This window comes from Elgaria multicarinata, chromosome 5, assembly GCF_023053635.1.
Source record: "Elgaria multicarinata webbii isolate HBS135686 ecotype San Diego chromosome 5, rElgMul1.1.pri, whole genome shotgun sequence".
NCBI classification, from domain to species: Eukaryota; Metazoa; Chordata; class Lepidosauria; order Squamata; family Anguidae; genus Elgaria; species Elgaria multicarinata.
Window position 1 is genome coordinate 122,071,473 of NC_086175.1, and position 17,834 is coordinate 122,089,306.

General features: G+C 43.1%; 1 protein-coding gene and 5 non-coding genes across 6 annotated transcripts; all 6 read left to right on the forward strand.

Annotated features, from left to right (window-relative positions):
* Positions 1-133: 133 nt before the first annotated feature.
* TAF1D (TATA-box binding protein associated factor, RNA polymerase I subunit D) lies at positions 134-12,164 on the forward strand. Its single transcript, XM_063127139.1, has 10 exons — positions 134-217; positions 2,241-2,314; positions 3,638-4,055; positions 4,168-4,343; positions 5,690-5,744; positions 7,242-7,306; positions 8,660-9,671; positions 10,320-10,436; positions 11,153-11,197; positions 12,130-12,164. The coding sequence occupies exons 2-7, from the start codon at positions 2,250-2,252 to the stop codon at positions 8,697-8,699; spliced, it is 819 nt and encodes a 272-aa protein (XP_062983209.1). The 5' UTR covers positions 134-217; positions 2,241-2,249; the 3' UTR covers positions 8,700-9,671; positions 10,320-10,436; positions 11,153-11,197; positions 12,130-12,164.
* Positions 8,125-8,200, forward strand: LOC134399812 (small nucleolar RNA SNORD5). The gene has a single exon (XR_010025523.1). It is a non-coding gene; the product is annotated as a small nucleolar RNA SNORD5 (small nucleolar RNA).
* On the forward strand, positions 10,516-10,654 carry LOC134399854 (small nucleolar RNA SNORA8). The gene has a single exon (XR_010025549.1). It is a non-coding gene; the product is annotated as a small nucleolar RNA SNORA8 (small nucleolar RNA).
* On the forward strand, positions 11,311-11,445 carry LOC134399855 (small nucleolar RNA SNORA1). The gene has a single exon (XR_010025550.1). It is a non-coding gene; the product is annotated as a small nucleolar RNA SNORA1 (small nucleolar RNA).
* Positions 12,165-12,846: 682 nt separating the features above from the next.
* On the forward strand, positions 12,847-12,920 carry LOC134399853 (small nucleolar RNA Z40). Its single transcript, XR_010025548.1, has one exon. It is a non-coding gene; the product is annotated as a small nucleolar RNA Z40 (small nucleolar RNA).
* A 2,859-nt stretch (positions 12,921-15,779) lies between these two features.
* Positions 15,780-15,910, forward strand: LOC134399806 (small nucleolar RNA SNORA18). Its single transcript, XR_010025517.1, has one exon. It is a non-coding gene; the product is annotated as a small nucleolar RNA SNORA18 (small nucleolar RNA).
* Positions 15,911-17,834: the final 1,924 nt, after the last annotated feature.

A 17,834-nucleotide genomic window follows, 5' to 3' on the forward strand; every position in this document is an offset into this window, starting at 1 on the left:
GATGGCGCCTCACGCCACCGCCCTTCGCTCCTGTCCCTCATTCCCGTCAGTCTCAGAACCCGTACTCAAACTCTCGCGATATCTGTAGACCTACTTTAGCGGCTCGACGGCGTTTCCGCGGCCTTGTTGAGGCGCGCGAGGGAACGAAAGGGGGTGAGTTGCGAAAATCCATCGACATCCGCCTGATTCGGCGTCTGAGCTGATTGAGGCTTATTGGGTAAAGACGGAAGGGTGCTAATGTAGGGTGTGGTTGGGATATTGTGTGTCTAGAGGGACTTATTGGGTCTAAAAGCGTAGCTTATATTTCTCTTCTCCCATCCATTGTCGACTATGGGCTTTGCTCGTATCATGGGTTCATTTGGTTTGGGCCTAACTCTTTTTGGCAGTGAGGGTGACATCTTTCTGCGATGAGCTGCCTTAGATTGAGTTAGACGATTGGTTCGTCGAACCCAGTGTCATCGACGCTGATTGGCAGCGGCCCCTGTAGGGTTTCAGGCGGGGATTTTTCAAGCCCTATCTAGAGAAGATGGGGTCGGATCTTATGCACGCGAACTGGGTGCTCTACCCCTGAGCTCCAGCCCCAACCCCCCAGTTGCTGAATTTCTTATTGTCCTCTTTTCCCCCACCAATGCAGGGTTAAGAGACTGGTAGGTGCTCTGTATTTATCACACTGTTTCATTACACTTAGCTTCTGCACAGGGCTAGACAGCCTGGGGTAAAATCCAACCTAAATTCTACTTCGCGTAGGCCTTTAGGAATGAATGGGCCTTGAGTAAGTCATAATTAAAGTCCCATTCATTTCAGTGAATCTACTCTAAGCAGGAGCAAGTTTGGACTTTATCCCAACGCCTGCCTGATGTTTATGATTACAACTCCCAACATGCCCAGCCAGCATGATGCATGGTCAGGTTTGGAAGGTGCTGTACGAAGCACCTGGGGAGTGCCAGATTGCTTGCCTCCTGAAATAAAGAGCTGGAGATGGTGTATGTGGTTCTCTTCCCCCCCCCCCCTTTATCATCACAACAGTTCTGTGAAGTAGGTTGGGCTGAGAGATATTGACATACCTGAGGTCATTCGTTTCACAAGTAAGTGGGGATTTGAACCCAGGACTCCCCAGTCCTACTCTTGATATTCTGACCTCATCACCCTAGTGATTTTCTCTTTAGATGGCTTAATTCGCCTCTTGGGCTATTGCTAGGGATGCACGTGGTTGAGGCATCCCTTAAGGAAGTGAAGGATGCTGGGAGTTGTAGTCCAAAACATCTGAAGGGCACCAGGTTGGGGAAGGCTGCTGTAAAGATATGTGGTCTCTGAAGGATAAATGTGTGCTTTGGCTCACTTCATGCAGACTAATTTTTGCAAATAGTTCTGTGCGATAGAAGGAAAGATCTTATTTCAATGTCTTCATGGTATGCTGATAAAAGCCAGTTTGGGTGCTGAAGGGGTGTGTGCATATGTGTTGAGAACTGTTTCATGTTAATTTGTGTGGTGTGCAAGCCTGCACCTTCCAATAACATTTATTTATTTAAAACATACCCCGCCCTATATCAATAAGATCTCAGGGCGGCGTACAGATAAAAGCATACAGTATAAAATCATTAAACATGCCTTGAGTAGTTACCAAAGATGAATCCTTTGTTGGGTATTCATTGCTCTTTTGTGGGGTTGGTTGTGCACTAACTAGTCCTATTAGCCATTTACTTAAGTTGCTTTCCGATGATGTTCAGATGACACGTTAAGCCATGGTGGCTAAACACTTTGTGCTAAACATTATGGCTTAGCATGTCATGTGAAGCATGACTTAGCATGTTGAGTGAACCATTCTTAACCATGGTGGCTTCATAACCATAGTTTAAGCAGGCTCACTAACCATTTGCTGCAAAAGGGTTAGCGGCCTAACCATGGCTTAGCGTGTTGTCTGAACAGGACCACTAAGGACTTTCTGAATGGCTCACTGCAATTAAAAAAAATGTAACATTAATTAAGATTATAAAAATAAAAAGTTGGCAGAGCTGTCCAAAAATCCCTACATAAAAGTAGATTGCGTGTCTGTTTTGTTCCCGGGTGCTGGATAAGTAAAGTCTTCACCAAAAGACTGTGGAATTCTTAGAATGTTTGAAACTTGCTTGAGTAACTAGAGGAGGATTGTTCCCCCTTTAAAAATCTGCTTTAGAGGTTGAAGACTTTAAGATAACTTTGTTCTAACAATAAATTAACATGTGTGCCATCCTCTACATTAGTGCAACAAAATGGCTGATTCTGATGAAGCGGAAAGCTCAGCTGGAGTCTCTCCTGACAACCGTGTTTCAGAAGTGTGAGTGCTTCTATTCTTTTCGTATCTATGTGTTTCATAACACAGGCCTAAGTTGAAGATTGCAGTTGGCATTTCATAGATTGGCTCCTTTCATTTTAAAAACTGCAGACATGTCTGTCTCGGGTCTGAAAAAGATAATACTCAGTCTTAAACAAGATGTAGCAAGATCTAAACTGGACAAAAGAGGCCTTTTCCTGTCTGTGCAATATTTTTTCTGCTGTCAATACTTTTCCATCTAATAGCAGTATCCAATACTCCTATTGCAACTCCACTGGTTATGTTGTGCCAGTGGGACCAATCACTAGTATAACAGAAAGCCAGTGTTTCCTAGAGCAACCCCAGAAATGAGCTGAAACTTCAGTTTCTGGAATGCAGCAGGTCAGCAGAGCTCCTTTCTGTGAGTTCTATTCCATAAATAAGTGTTTTGGCTTGTCTCTGGTTACTTTAGGAACCACTAGCTTCCCATTCTAGTGGCAGGAGCCTCTGGTGCATGCACAATGTTGGATACTGCCCTAGATTCTTAATTTGCTAAAAAAACAAAACAGTTCCTTCCTCTCCCTGCCTTGCCACTGTTGTATTATCCTCGTACCTTTCCAAGCCTCATGAGATGTTACCTGTTCTGGAGTCAAGACCACATGCTACTATTTCTAACTGCTGAGACTTGCTCCAGAGCACTTGTGTACGGGTTGTTTAATATCATATCTTTTTATCCAGTGGTTCCACAGCTACAACAGTCCCAATAATCAATACAAAACAGTGGTTCAAAAATAGAAACAGGAGACCATTTAGAGGGCCAACATGGAAATAGTACGGCTTGTTTCTTAAAGGCTCATAGGAACTTGACTCCACAGAGCATGAGCTGCCGCTGCTCAAGACATCCTGTTCCTTGTGGATGCCAAGCTAACCAAACAAAATGGGTGCCTAAGATGTTTGTAAGGGAGGGGTGTGGAAATGCAGGCCCATGGACCTCCAGGGGTCCCAGTCCGGACTTCTGGGTTTCCCACACTCTTCCCATTTCCCAAACTACTGATGGTTAGGTGGGTTTGTTCAGGTTTTTCTCCCTGTTCTTGAGCAGTTTTCTCCCCATTCTAAAAGGTTAAAATGCTACTCCTAAAGCTTCGTTCCTGACAGTAAGAGCTTCAATGCCTTGTGTTCTTGGAATTTTGGCCCCACCCCTTCTGCCCTCCCCCACCACTAGAGTCCAGCCTCCAAAAACTTCTCTGAAATGGAAGTTGAGATAAGTGTTTCAGTACCCTAGATATTAAGGATTTATTAACAATGCCACCAAAGAGTAACTCTTTGCTCTTGCTCTTGTTGTTTCAGCAGGACCAGATCTACCCTGTGTTCACTGAAGCACTCTAGAAAGGAAGCGCAAACTGAAAGTTCAGCGAGGCTTGCGAAGTACGGCCAAGCACAGGGTGGTCCCTCAGATGGCTCTGTGAAGCCCGGAGATCGGCTTAAGTGGCTTAGATCTAAAATTGGCCTCAAAGCCATCTTCGATTACCACTTCCGGATAAAAGCGAACAGGAGGCGCAGAAGAAGGGGCTCAGATCAGAGGAGAGATGTATGCAAGAGGAGAGCTATATGCAAGACCTCACAAGAGCGTACAAAGTTCAGGCGGAAGAAGATCCCAACGGCTGAACTGAACAGGCAGTACACAGCGAGGGGGCTTCAGTTTCCTCTTGTAGAGAGATGCTATGGAAGGAAACATCTTCCTTTTAAAATGGTGTTTCAGTATGAGGTATGTTAGGCTTTTTTCATTTTTTTTAAATAGCAGCCGGTAACAAATTAAGTTGACTGGCATCTTGCGTCCTAGGTTTTGTTCATGGCAGAACAAATCACTTCCCTCCTAGGAAGCAGCTTTAAGAGGTTACTTCAAATACATTGAAAGGATGAAATACGAACACCATCTCAAAGAATCTCTGACACAGTTGGATGCTGGGGGTGACCTTGAAAAGGAATGTCTGGAGTCACGGAAGCACAAATATCTGGATGACGACGGCCCTCTTTCACCCATTGAGGAAACAAAGTAGGTATAATTATGCTTTCTAAATCTATTGCATCTGAAAATTTTTATTATAAGTTTCAATGAAACAATAAAACAAAAAATGTAATAATACACGTGTAACTACATACTTTAAAGGCCTCAGTTTCAAATAATTACAATATTCTAAAAAAGAAAAAAAGTTAATCACACATAGACTTCAGTAAAGACAGACCAAATATCCAAATAGAAATCCATTCATGAATGGTGCCTATATACCACTTTTTAAGATGTTGCTAGGTCTTCCATACAACGCATTATAGGTGGTTAGCTTTTACCTTTCCATTATGGTATCAATCTTTCAGCAGTCCAGAGGGCCCGCAAAATCCATTTATGTTGACCATGTGTTACAATCCAAAAAGCGGGCCCATAAGAAAAAGCGGGCCCATAAGAAAACATGTACATCAGAAAATTATTAAAGAACTTTCCAAAACAAAGTTTATCCGTCTGATGGCTTCCTCCCAAAAGGAGGCAACTATTGGGCATTTCTAAAACATAGGAATAAAAGAAGCATTAACTGTTTGACACCTACCAATTTGCTGCGTTAGAAAGAGATGTTGTAGTGTCCAATTATTAGAGACATGCGCTCTGTTGAAAGTCAAGGTAAGAGCCCAGGAACGGAATTGAAGATGGGTCCGTCACACTTATTTAGTACATTTTCAGAAACCTCCATTAAAGAGGTTTTTTTTCCTAATGTGTTCTGCAATTTTGTGTGCAGGAAATGTCCTTAATACCTTTGGTTCTGGTTGGACAATAAGTAGAACTGCCCTCATGTTCAGACTAATTGAAAGACTCAGTACTGTGCGATCACCTAAATGTAAAGCAGAGAAGCAAAATTGTATTGTAGCCTTCCCCCTCTGATATTTTGGACTACAACTCCCAGCATTCTTGAGCATTGGCCATGCTGGCTGAGCCTGATGGGAGTTGAAGTCCTCTTTTAGGGGAAGCTGGTTTAGTGGCTAAGAGTGAGCTGTGGATAAAGAAGTCCTTGGTTTGAATATTACTTTTTTATTTATGATATTCATATTCTGCTCCATATCTAAAATAGATTTCAGAGTGATGTATGTAAGGATTGTGCATAAAAATATTGCCTTGCCATGAACTTGCAAGGTGGCCTTATGCAAGATACTTTCTCTTAGCCTTCATTTCTGCAATATGCTGAAGAATGCTACATTCCTAGGGTGACTAAGAATTTCCATTGGATAATGCATGTAAAGTCCTTTAAATTCTTGGAGGGGTTATGCAAATGTTGAATGATTATTCAGGCTTCTGTTTTCCTGTGTAACGTACAATTACATAGAACTTAACTCAGGGCAATTACTGTGTTTCAGTGGAGAGGACCCAAATGGAAATCCTGATGATGAAGACATTGGTGCCAAGATAGTGGTAAGCTTACCATTTGGGGGCCAGTTCTCACATTAAAGATAACAGTTTTTTGTCCATAGGTTCAAATTATTTTTTAAAAAAGATCACAAACTTAAAATCAACACATATAACATTAAGAATTATTCTTTTTTTACTTATGCAACAGTAAAACACTACAATTAAAAAATAGGAATTAAAATCTTGCCAAGGTGCCATTTTATAGGTACAGGACTCCAGGTTACTATGGCACTTTACAGAAAGAGAACCAGGTGAAGAGAGGAACTTTGCCCTGCACCTTGTGACTTTGGTTGCAAACGCTGCAACCTTTTGAACAGCAAACTGATTTTCCAATTGTAAAAGAAAGTCAAATTTCTGTAATAAATTCCAGTATTTCATTTTCTTTAGGAAAATGTCTAGATCGTTTTCTCTGATGTTGGGAGTATAACCTACGCTCAAGCGTGTAATGGGCTAAATTCTCCAAAATTAGGTCTCCACAAACACACAATCTCCTCTGAGATGGGATACTGTAATATCTCCCGCATTTCATCGTGTCCATTAGTTCAAAACGTGATCTAGTAAAGGTTATCCAATATTCCATTTTCATGTGGGATGACAGGTATTTTTCACATTGGTGTTGTTGTTTTGTTCTGGCTAGCCATTTTGTAGTGGCCGAGGCTGTGAGGACAGTTAAGTCAGTTTGTGCTCCTACATCAGAAACTTTGAAGATATTTTCTGCTGTCGTTTGCTCTTGGATTTAGTGCTTGGACAGAAAAGCCAAAATTTAGGAGCAATTTTGATAGTTTTGACCACCAATTTCCTAGGTCAGATGTCCCCTGTTCTTCCATACAGATCTTAGGGAGCCTATCTTCTGATTGGTTGCTTATTCTATACCAGAAATTAACTATCCTGGTATAAATTAAATTCTGGCTTGTTCGGAGAGCCACACTTCAGGGGTCTCCTTTGGATGTGACAAACTGTGCACAGAGGTTTCTTGGTTTGTTTTGATGCTCTAGCTGGCAGGAAGAGCTAAGTGGGAAGGATTGTGCAATGTGTACCAGCATGCTCATTCCTGATCAGCCAGATTTTAGCATATGTGCAAACCTGCTCATTGCAGTAATATCAAAGCCATTTAGGGCGCAATCCTATGCATGTTTAAGCAGGGGAAAAGGTCCTACAGCTTCTAGCATTCTTCAGCCAGTCATGCTGTTTGGGGAATGCTGGGAGTTGTGGGACTTTGGGGTCTGAAACATGCATTGGATTGCACCCTTAAGTTGTGTTTCTCAAACAACTTAAATTTGAGCGTTCTATTAGAAGTCAGAGCTCTGTACGTTCTGTGCGAAGGCTGTACTTCCATCCTGTACATTCATTCAGCTTAGCATGCAGCTGTGCTATAAAACCTTTTTCCATGTATATTAAGATGAAAAACGTTTTGCATTAGATGTATTTAATTGCTCTGCTATCGGCATCCTTTGTATTGTTTGGGAATAACCACTCTGTGTTTCTCTTCCATTCCTATAGGAGAAAAGCTCTTTCATATTAAGTAGCATAATTCCAAAGAAGAAGAAATGCAAGAGGAAGAAAAAGTGAGTGGGAGTGTTAGGGGACTGTAAGGAGGGGAAGAGCCATGGAGCTTCAGGACTCCATACTTAGAACATGTATAAATGTTAAAAAGATCACCATTTCAGATCTTGAACTTCTCAGTAACCATAGTTTAAATAAACCACAGAAAACGAGCTGTGCTAATTTATACGCAGGCATTTCTCAGGCTTTGGAGTCTAACCTATTTAACCATACTCCCCTTTGCATTGGCTTTGGCGAACCCCTGAAAGTGCTTCATCCCAACATCTCAATATATGAATGCTCCCTCTGTACTAGTTTTTGCCTAAAGGTTTTTTTCTAAAACACAGCCTGACCCCGTTGCAGCAGTTTTATTGCATGCCTAACATGCAGAGCTGTAGTATTCCTGAAAGCAGGAGCTGGTCAGTATTAGGTGTGGTACCAGGTACTGCTCTTATCTTGCTTCTCTGATTACTTTTACAAACTTTGCATGACGTGATAAATTACCAGCTGTTCCCATGGTGTCTTTGCCTATCCCTTATTTTTACTCTGGAGCTGCCTCGCTTCAGGAGTAGTACCTCCAGTTGCAGCTGTCTTGGTATATTCCCAAATAATCATTTTCCCACCAGTAATGAGCTGCCTTACAAGCACCATTTTCTTGGGGGAAAAGTGAGGTAATAAATCAAATAAATAAATAGACGGAGGATATTCTCTGTCCAGTGCTGAAAATTTGACATATTGCAGGAAGTAGATTGTAGGATCTGCATTCCTGATACAGTTCATAAAAATCTGGTAGTAGACTTCACTGGGTAAATAAGTAACTGGATCTAGGTTCTGCACAGCAGTTCATGTGATGACTTTTTTTCAGTTCAACTGCTGAGTGATTTCAGAAATGAACTAAAATGAATACTCTGACCAGAACTGAGTGCAGAGCAACTAGGATTGCTGTTAACATGACTGATACACATTCCTTGGGTGCACAAACATTTCCTTTAAGGGTTTATGTGCAGATGTTCTTACAGGAAATACATTAGATCCTTGCCCATCCTTGTGTCTCCAAGGTGATGATGGCTGATATTATCCCTGTTGTTCAAAACATTTTGAGGGTGCGAGCTTAGGGAAGTCTTATTTTAGAAACTGGCTTCCTGGCCAAATCTTGATTTTTATAAACCGCCCAGAGAGCTTCGGCTATGGGGCGGTATATAAATGTAAATAAATAAATTGATGACAAAATAGACAGGCAGTGTCAGTAAGTGATGCTCTTGTTTGTATCTTAACATCTTTGTGCAAAGGATTATATCAAAAAGTGGCCTCTAGATAATTCCAGCAAATGTTAAACATTGCTGTATGCCTGACATGTGTTTCTTTTTCTGTACCAGCAATTGTGAAATGAATGACCTCGATGATACGACGATGTAACTGAGTGTTCCAAGTCCAAATGGGAGCAGGACGTGTCCATGGCACCAGATTGTGGGAAGAAAGGTGACTTGGGATCGGAGTGGAAAGCCATTTAATGGCCTGGGCTTGGGGAAATTCTATTGATACTTATGGACTCTGATGGCTTGCTGCTAGCCTTAGATTTATTCAAGTTCCCCGTGCAGTCAGCTGCTCAGCTTTGCTTTCTGTCCTCTTTTCCCAGTTGGAGACTCTGGGTAAATGGACAACAATCATGTCCTGCTTTTTCTGTTACCTGGACATGTTGGATTTTAGAGGCAGTGATTAACTGTTTGCCTGCATAGCAATCCAGCTTGGCATTTGATACTCAGATCGCCTGATCAGTGACTCGGCCTCATGTTCAAATCTAAACTGATGGCAAAGTGCTGTGGAAAAGCCAGACCAATCAACTGAAATCAATATGCCAATCGGTGCATCTGAAGAACTGCAGGAAGTTACCATGGCTCAGCTAGGAGTTTGAAAGGAGTTCACAGCCTTGTTTGTACCTTCTGAATGGAGAAGGTGCTGGCGGTGGTGTGTCCTTCGTAGTATTTCCCTTCCTCTTTGACATACTTTGGTGTGCATGTTTTCTTGAATACTTGGCAGCAGTGTTACTGCAAACTTTTCCACCTGATCTATAGCTTCGTTTTGAGTGAAGATCTCAACTTGGCATGCTTCCTTGACAATTTCTAAAAAGCCAATTGGCTGGTTGGCCCCTTAAGCTTTTGGGATTTAATGTGGCCTGTTTGCTGACATGAACTGAAAGGACACTTGGCGAAGACTTTTGGACATGACATACGTAGTTCATGGTGCAATATGGCCTCCATGGACAGGACTATGTCTGTGCGCTGCAGTTTCACCATCTCTGGTGTAAGATGAAGTTGTCCCATTAAATACCTTGCTTTTCAGCAGGACTTCATTCGATCTGGAAAATTATTTGATTGTCTGATGCAAAATGTGAGTTCAAATTCCTAAGATATGTCTGTTTCTGTTTCAATGAACTGGGTGCTATTGTGCTTCTGCAGCGTTAATTAAATCACAGGGAAGGGAAGTAGAATTTAGAGATGCAATATGCTTCTGAGTACTGGGTGCTATTGCGCTTCTACAGTGTCAATTAAATCACAGGGAAGGGAAATAGAATTTAGAGAGTTCTTGACTGAATTGGTCAAGAACCAGAGAAATGTGAGAATTGTAAGACTTAATACATTCAAACATGTATGTAATATATGCGTTTGAGTACTTGTCAGCATAGCTTCAGGTTTTGGCTAGTCTCATAGACCAAAAACCATGGAGCAAGTGCTAAGAGTAAATTTCTTCTTCGCAACCCACAGTTGATCTGTATTGGCTGTGTTACTTAAAGGAAGGAACATAACTATATAGAAACCGTGCCAGGAATACTGTACTACTTGACTTAGAACCATATGACTTCTTTCTTGGAATCCCCTGGAGCCTGAAGACAGCTGGAGGAAACGTTAACTTCCAAGCAGAGGGCATGGGTGCATAGGCGATAAATGTCTTGATCTGTCGTAGGTGGTGATGTGTTGTTGTTGTTTTGTCAACCAGTCTGTAATAGTTCTCAAGCCCTTATATGCTTTGGTATCTTAGATATTCATAAGAACGTCCGTGAAACGAAACTGTATCTAAGACTGTATTTCCACATTCTGGCTTTCAGCATTCTTGGACGTAGAAGTTGCAGAAGATCCTCTAGATTGGCTCAAAGAGGTAAGTTAACATTGATGGGCTACGTTAGGTTACGTGTGCCAGTTTGGGATGTTTCAGTGGGTAGAGAACGAAATCTAATTGCACTGTATGGTATCTGCATCCAACAGCCGGTTCCTGGTGGCATGTTCAAAAAGCAGTGTGACATCAACTCAGCATGTGGCATCGTTGGTTCTCAAGCTGCTGTGCTTGCTAAACCTGGTATTTTTGTTGAAACATGTTCGCATCAATTAATTGAGACTTGCCCGACCTGTTGCCCTCCGGCTGTGTTGGACTACAATTCCCATCACCCCCTGCCAGCATGGCAATTTTAGTCCAATCCATCTTGAAGGCACTAGGTCGGGCAAGGATCGATTAACTGAAGGATTTATATATTTTTTACTGTATTTTCTAATAACTAAAGCTTTTTGAGCAGTTCACAAAAATTTTGTAAGGCACAATGATTTGATTCCAGTGTAGTCTTTGATCCCATGGTGGTGGCTCAGAGTTCTCCCATGAAGTGCATGCCAATGGAGCCGTTCTATGTTTGAATATATTATCAAATTCTCTAGAGAAGGTGAGGTAAGCTAGAATGTACAGTCTTTGGGGGGCACTCTTTATGCCACCAGCACAGTTACCTTAAAATTGTTCCCATGCAAGTGTGATTTCTTTATTGTACCAGCCATTATGCGGTCTAGTTCGCCCATAAAAACTTACCATAGCATGTTTCTGTCTTGCAGATTTCCTTGTGAAATGGTCTCTAAGACATGGCAACAATCATGGAAGTAAGTGGCTGCTCTAATTCTGAAGGTAATGTGTGTCTTCCATTCTAGGGATAATGTTGAGAAGCGTTTAGGAAGGTAATTTGCCAGGTGAACTCTCACTCAACTTAAATCCCTGCCTTGTTGATGTAGTAAATGTGGGCACATCCCGTATTGTGTCTGAACTAAGCAACGAGGCTACAGAAAACACAGGTTATGCTTCCATCCTTGTAAGGCCAATTACATTGGTGACAATGAGATCTGTAATAAGCATGTCTGGAGCTCTTTGTCAGGGAAATGCAGATGCAGGAAGCAAATTGGGCATTAGAATATTTAAGCAAACTTAGTGGTAATTCCATTTGAGGGCATCAGATTGTGTTCCTAGAACTGGAATTGGCAGAAGTCCAAAGCCTTCAAGTTCTGCCCCAAGCAGGGCTGCTGTCTCACCATGCTCACATCATGCTGTTCCTTAAGAGGGTGAAGGCACATGATCAGGAAGAGTTTGCTGCCAGAGGCAGCAAGCAGGTGAGAGTGGCTCCTTTGCACAGTTCCTTCTGATGTTGCTGTCTGCTGCCTCTGCTCCCAGAGTAGGAATCAAGGGGCTGGCAACCCACCCACCCCCCATCCCTTGGGTATCCCCCCTGCATTTCTGTGCTCTGCATGGGGGAGGCCTTTCTGTTGTGGCCAGCATAGAAACCTAGCCTCCCTGCTTTTTTACTCATAAGAACCATCCCTCCTCTGCCAGTCTGCTCTTAGGAGTAAAAAGCAGGTTAGTAACTCTTGCAGACAAACATGACATCATTGTTGTTCTTGTTGTTATTACTACTACTAATTACATTTGTATACCGCCCCATAGCCGAAGCTCTCTGGGCAGTTTACATAGGATAAAAACAATATACAAAAATTCGAAACCACAAAAGCAAACCCAAGCTAATTACATATTGCTAAATGCTTAGGAGAAGAGAAAAGTCTAGACTTGGCGCCGAAAAGATAATGTCTGTGCCAGGCGGGCCTCGTCAGGGAGATTGTTCCACAATTGGGGGGGGGGGGAGGCACCACAGAAAAGGCCCTCTCTCTTGTTGCCGTCCTCCGAGCTTCCCTCAGTGTAGCCACCCGGAGGAGGACCTTGGATGTTGAACGCAGTGTACGGGTAGGTTCATGTCGGGAGAGGCGTTCCGTCAAGGCAAACCAAGTCAACAGTGGTTTGCCTTGTATATGAGCAAGATACGTGCTTGAGAGTTAAAATGCTTATATTATTTATTTTTATTTATTTATTTATATAGCACCATCAATGTACATGGTGCTGTACAGAGTAAAACAGTAAATCGCAAGACCCTGCCGCATAGGCTTACAATCTAATATAGCAATAGGTTGAGCCATAAATGGAGCTTTACTGAATTACCTCTTCATTTTTCAAAGGAATCCGGATAATGTGCATCTGTCTCCTAAATAAATTGATACGAAGCGGCTACCATTACTTCTGAAACGTAAGTATCACTAGTGGGAAGGCTGTGGGGTTGAAAATTCCCTAATTATAAGCTGTTGCTTGTCTTCCTTCGCTGTGTAAAGGGAGTTGTGCAAATATGTTCTAACCCCCTCTAGAGGGAGGTTGAACTTTAAAGACACTCTGTGTCAAACTAAAACACATTCTTTTCATAGTAGAGGCTATGGCAAGGAGTTATGATGATTGGCAAGATGTTCAACTGCTCTGAAAGGAGTGAATGATAAACAGCCGTTCTGAACATGCTGATTGACCAAACTAGTCTATCTGAGATAGCTAAGTGTTTGATTATTTGTTTTGCAAAGGAAAACCTGGAATTCTGCATAGCCAAACTGGGACTTGGACAAATAGATGTGCTGCTGTGTAGATCGGGGTGAGCGGAACGTAGATCTCCAGATGTTCTGGACTCTTAATTCCAATAAACTCCTGCCGGGCATGGTCAACGGTCAGGAATGTTGGGAATTGAAGTCCGAAACATCAGGAGATCTACCTCCTGCCCCCCACCCGGTGTAGATGACTCTCAAACCTATGGCAGATAAGTTTTACAAATGTGGTGTCCTCCTGTGGGAACCCTGAACAGATCATACTCTGGAGTTCTTCATTTGCCTAGCAATGCGGGAAAGCCCTGATTTATCAGCCAGCCTCTGTTTTCAGGAGTTCAAGCCGGTCTCCTGCTCAAATATGAGCTGCTTGCATACAATTACTTTTTGGGGATTGGTCTCTGCAGACTTGGGATGGGAATAGTTAGTAAAGAGCAGGAGTCTTCAAGAAGCCGATTCTGCGGAAGTATCTTTGCACTGACCTTGCTTGATGTATGTTCTTACATGGCTGCAAACTGGCAGCTGTCTCTTTCAGGTAGGAAATGCGGCATAAGTGCAATGGAGCTGCTCCAGCTGAGGAAACTGAGGCACATTGAAGTATGGAAGCTTGTTTTAGCTTAATTTTTAAAGTAATCGCTTTTGGGGGGGGGGGTAGGACACTGGCTAGGAATTATGGGAATTGCTCTCCCAACACCTTGGGAGAGATGGGCGAGAGATGGTGGAACCCTCGGTAGCACGCTGTGACAAATTTGCACGGCACTTTGAAGATAAAGTCGCTCAGATTCGTCATGAATTGGACACCACACTTAATGCAGCTCCACTAGTAGAGGTGTTCAGAGCGCCGTCCGGTTCAGTTTTATTGGATGAGTTTCAGTTAGTGAGGCCCGAGGATGTGGACAAGGTGCTTGGCCAAGTCCGGTCGACCACCTGTGTGCTTGACCCTTGCCCCTCATGGCTCATTACATCAAATAAGGAGGGGATCGCCGGCTGGGTCCAGGAGGTTGTAAATGCCTCCTTGAGAGAGGGAGTGGTGCCGGCCTCTTTAAAAGAGGCGGTAATTAGACCACTCCTGAAGAAGCCTAATCTGGACCCGGAGGATGTTAACAACTATAGGCCGGTGGCTAATATCCCTTTCCTGGGCAAGGTGCTTGAGCGGGTGGTTGCAGGACAACTCCAGGCACTCTTGAATGAAACGGATTATCTAGATCCATTTCAATCGGGCTTCAGGCCTGGTTTTGGAACGGAAACTGCCTTGGTCGCCCTGTGGGATGACCTCTGTCGGGAGAGAGACAGGGGGAGTGCGACCCTGTTGGTTCTCCTGGACCTCTCAGCGGCCTTCGATACCATCGACCATGGTATCCTTCTGGATAGGTTGTCTGAGCTGGGAGTTGGAGGTACTGCGTTGCAGTGGTTCCGCTCCTACTTGGATGGCCGATTCCAGAAGGTGGTGCTGGGGGATTATTGCTCTGTGCCGTGGCACCTAAGCCATGGGGTTCCACAGGGCTCTATCTTATCCCCTATGCTGTTTAACATATACATGAAGCCGCTGGGGGAGGTTATCCGGAGATGTGGACTGAGGTGTCATCAATATGCGGATGATACCCAGCTCTACCTTTCCTTTTCATCAAACTGAACCAGTGTCTGGGCACGGTAATGGACTGGATGAGGGCTAATAAACTGAGACTCAATCCAGACAAGACGGAGGTACTGTTAGCGGGTGGTTCTTCTGTCCGGCGAGGTGATGTTTGCCCTGTCCTGGACGGGGTTGCACTCCCCCTAAAGGATCGGGTCCGTAGTTTGGGGGTGCTCTTGGATCCAGAACTGTCACTTGAGGCACAGGTGAACTCAGTGGCAAAGAGCACCTTTTATCAGCTCAGGCTGATATACCAGCTGCGCCCTTATCTGGACAGAGATAGCTTAGCTACAGTTATCCATGCTCTGATAACCTCTCGTTTGGATTACTGCAATGCGTTATACGTGGGGCTGCCTTTGAAAACGGTCCGGAAACTTCAACTGGTGCAAAACAGGGCAGCAAGGTTATTAACAGGGACTGGCCGGCGAGATCACATTACGCCAGTCCTTTTACAACTTCACTGGCTGCCAGTCCAGGTCCGGGCCCAATTCAAAGTGCTGGTATTAACATTTAAAGCCCTAAACGGTTTGGGGCCAGGTTATCTGAAGGAACGCCTCCTCCCATATGTACCTACCCGGACCTTAAGATCATCTACAGGGGGCCTTCTCCATGAGCCCCTGCCAAAGGAAGTGAGGCAGGTGGCTACTAGGAGGAGGGCTTTCTCCGCTGTGGCACCCCGGTTGTGGAACGAGCTCCCCAGAGAGGTCCGCTTGGCGCCTACACTGTACTGCTTTCGTCGCCAGCTGAAGACCTTTTTATTCACTCAGTATTTTAACACTTAATTTTAACTTAAATTTAAATTTTACTGTTTTAACTCTGTATTTTAATCCTATATCAACTTTGCTGTGTGGTTTTATCCTGGTTGCGCTTTTTATACTGTATTTCGTAATTGTGTTTTAAACTGTTGGGTGTTTTACTGTGGTTTTAATTTTTGTGAACCGCCCAGAGAGCTTCGGCTATTGGGCGGTATAAAAATGTAATAAATAAATAAATAAATAAATTGTGGGCTGGAGGTTGGGCAAGTCTGCTCTAGGATTATAGCTGTATATTCCAAGAGTTTACTATTCAAAACGTAAGATTGCAGAACAATCCCTGTCTCGTGCCACAAACAGGTTGATAGAAACCTGTTAACGCTGTTGGGAGAAGTCTACTGTTGAGGCCTATCCCGATGGGGCCTTGCTGTAGGTTCGTGTCGTTGGAAATGCCTCAAAGAGCAAACTTGCGGTTTCGCTTTACCCATCAAACTATGTGTTAGATTGGTGGGATAAAACCACAAGACAATTAAATATTGAGTTATTTCAACATGCACCCCTAAGGATGGGCACTAAGGATTATTGTCATCTCCCTGCAGGTGCGGTCATCATTGCAATCCTGCCAGTCTTACTGAAATAATTTTCATGAAAAGGTAATGTTCCTAAATCTCGGTTGTATCCATATATTGCAACTATAACCTGCTGAGCTAGACACAGCTTTCATAAAATGCTCTGGAAGAACCTCCAAAGCAGAGTAGCATGAATGTACAAATGTTCTTGGTTGTAGAATAGCAAACTTGCCAATGACTGGGGAGTGCCATGAAGATGGTTTAAAATCATCCTAAGTTTTACAGGAAGCCACGGACTGTATCCTGGGTCAGTATCCACAGTTGTGACCCCATGATAGTTCTAAGAGCTTTCTCTAGCTGTCCCCCTTGCTTAGTAACAGGATACGTCCATTTCCAGAACACCAGAAATAAACCGACTCATCTGTAGTGAAAGTGGACGGAGGTTTGGGCTTGGATCAGGGAAGTCCCCGCTTGGCCATGAAGATTACTAGTTGACCTTGAGCCACTCAAAGATAAATTGGGAAGACTGTACTACTATTGTAATAAATAAAATAAGCTCTCTGGAGGAAGTGCAGGATACAAATAAATGCCCATTGCCTGCATTTTTCTGTGTCATACCCATAATATGTTAAATAGAATATTAACCACAGCAGGAAACCAGTCATCTATTGCTCTTCAGTTCTTTACATCAAAGCGGGTATCCAAGCAGCAACAAACCATGGCAGTGTAGAAAGCATACATTTAAAACTACATAGGGTTATGTTACCTGGTCTCTACCAAGGCTGCTAGGAAATTCCATTTCTGGTATGCTGTGGACGTGACCGGAAAATAACTCCTACAGATTTTTGTCTTGCTGCTCTTGTAGCATCAGATCTGCTGGAAACATTTGACAAAAGCTGGAATGGGAGGCCTGCATGCACTGGTTATTTCACGGTTGGACTACTGCAACCTTCTTCTCTCTGGCCTTCCTTCTTCCCACATCAGTCCTTTGGTTTCTGTTCACCACTCTGCCGCAAAGATCATCTTCTTGGCTCGCCGCTCTGACCATGTTACTCCGCTTCTGAAATCTCTTCATTGGCTTCCAATTCACTTCAGAATCCAATATAAACTTCTCCTGTTAACCTTCAAAGCTTTTCACTGTCTAGCTCCTTCCTATCTCTCCTCTCTCATCTCACACTATTGCCCCGCTCGTGCTCTTCGCTCCTCTGATGCCATGTTTCTCGCCTGCCCAAGGGCCTCTACTTCCCTTGCTCGGCTCCGTCCATTTTCTTCTGCTGCCCCTTACGCCTGGAACGCTCTTCCAGAACATTTGAGAACTACAAGTTCAATCGCAGCTTTTAAAGCTCAACTAAAAACTTTTCTTTTTCCTAAATCTTTTAAAACTTGATGTTGTGCAGACTTTATACTGTAAGTTTTACCCTACCCAGTGCCTGTTTACCCTACCCTGTGCCTGTTTGCCTTCTCTTCCCCTCCTTATTGTTTTACTATGATTTTATTAGATTGTAAGCCTATGCGGCAGGGTCTTGCTATTTACTGTTTTACTCTGTACAGCACCATGTACATAGATGGTGCTATATAAATAAATAAATAATAATAATAATAATAATAATAATAATAATAATAATAATAATAATAATAGCTGCAACCCAAAGAACCCTGTTAGAGACCTATCCAACTTTTGTGATGTTAAATTCCCCTGCAGATGCTATTCAGGCTACTTAAAAGTTCAGTTTCCTAGAATTATTTAATGCTAACTTATGTGCTAACTATATTTTCCAGCATCTATCGACAATGAGTCACTAATAGAAAATCAGCAACGAAATCTAAAATGAAAACTGCAAGACAAGCAGAAAGTGGGCCCCAGCTAGGGCTAAAGGTAAAGATGG

Excerpts from the sequence above, each read along its gene's own strand:
- TAF1D (XM_063127139.1), top strand. The coding sequence starts at position 2,250 with ATGGCTGATTCTGATGAAGCGGAAAGCTCAGCTGGAGTCTCTCCTGAC. Across the intron at positions 2,315-3,637 it reads GACAACCGTGTTTCAGAAGT|CAGGACCAGATCTACCCTGT; the intron begins GTGAGTGCTTCT and ends TTGTTGTTTCAG. Across the intron at positions 4,056-4,167 it reads AAATGGTGTTTCAGTATGAG|GAAGCAGCTTTAAGAGGTTA; the intron begins GTATGTTAGGCT and ends CTTCCCTCCTAG.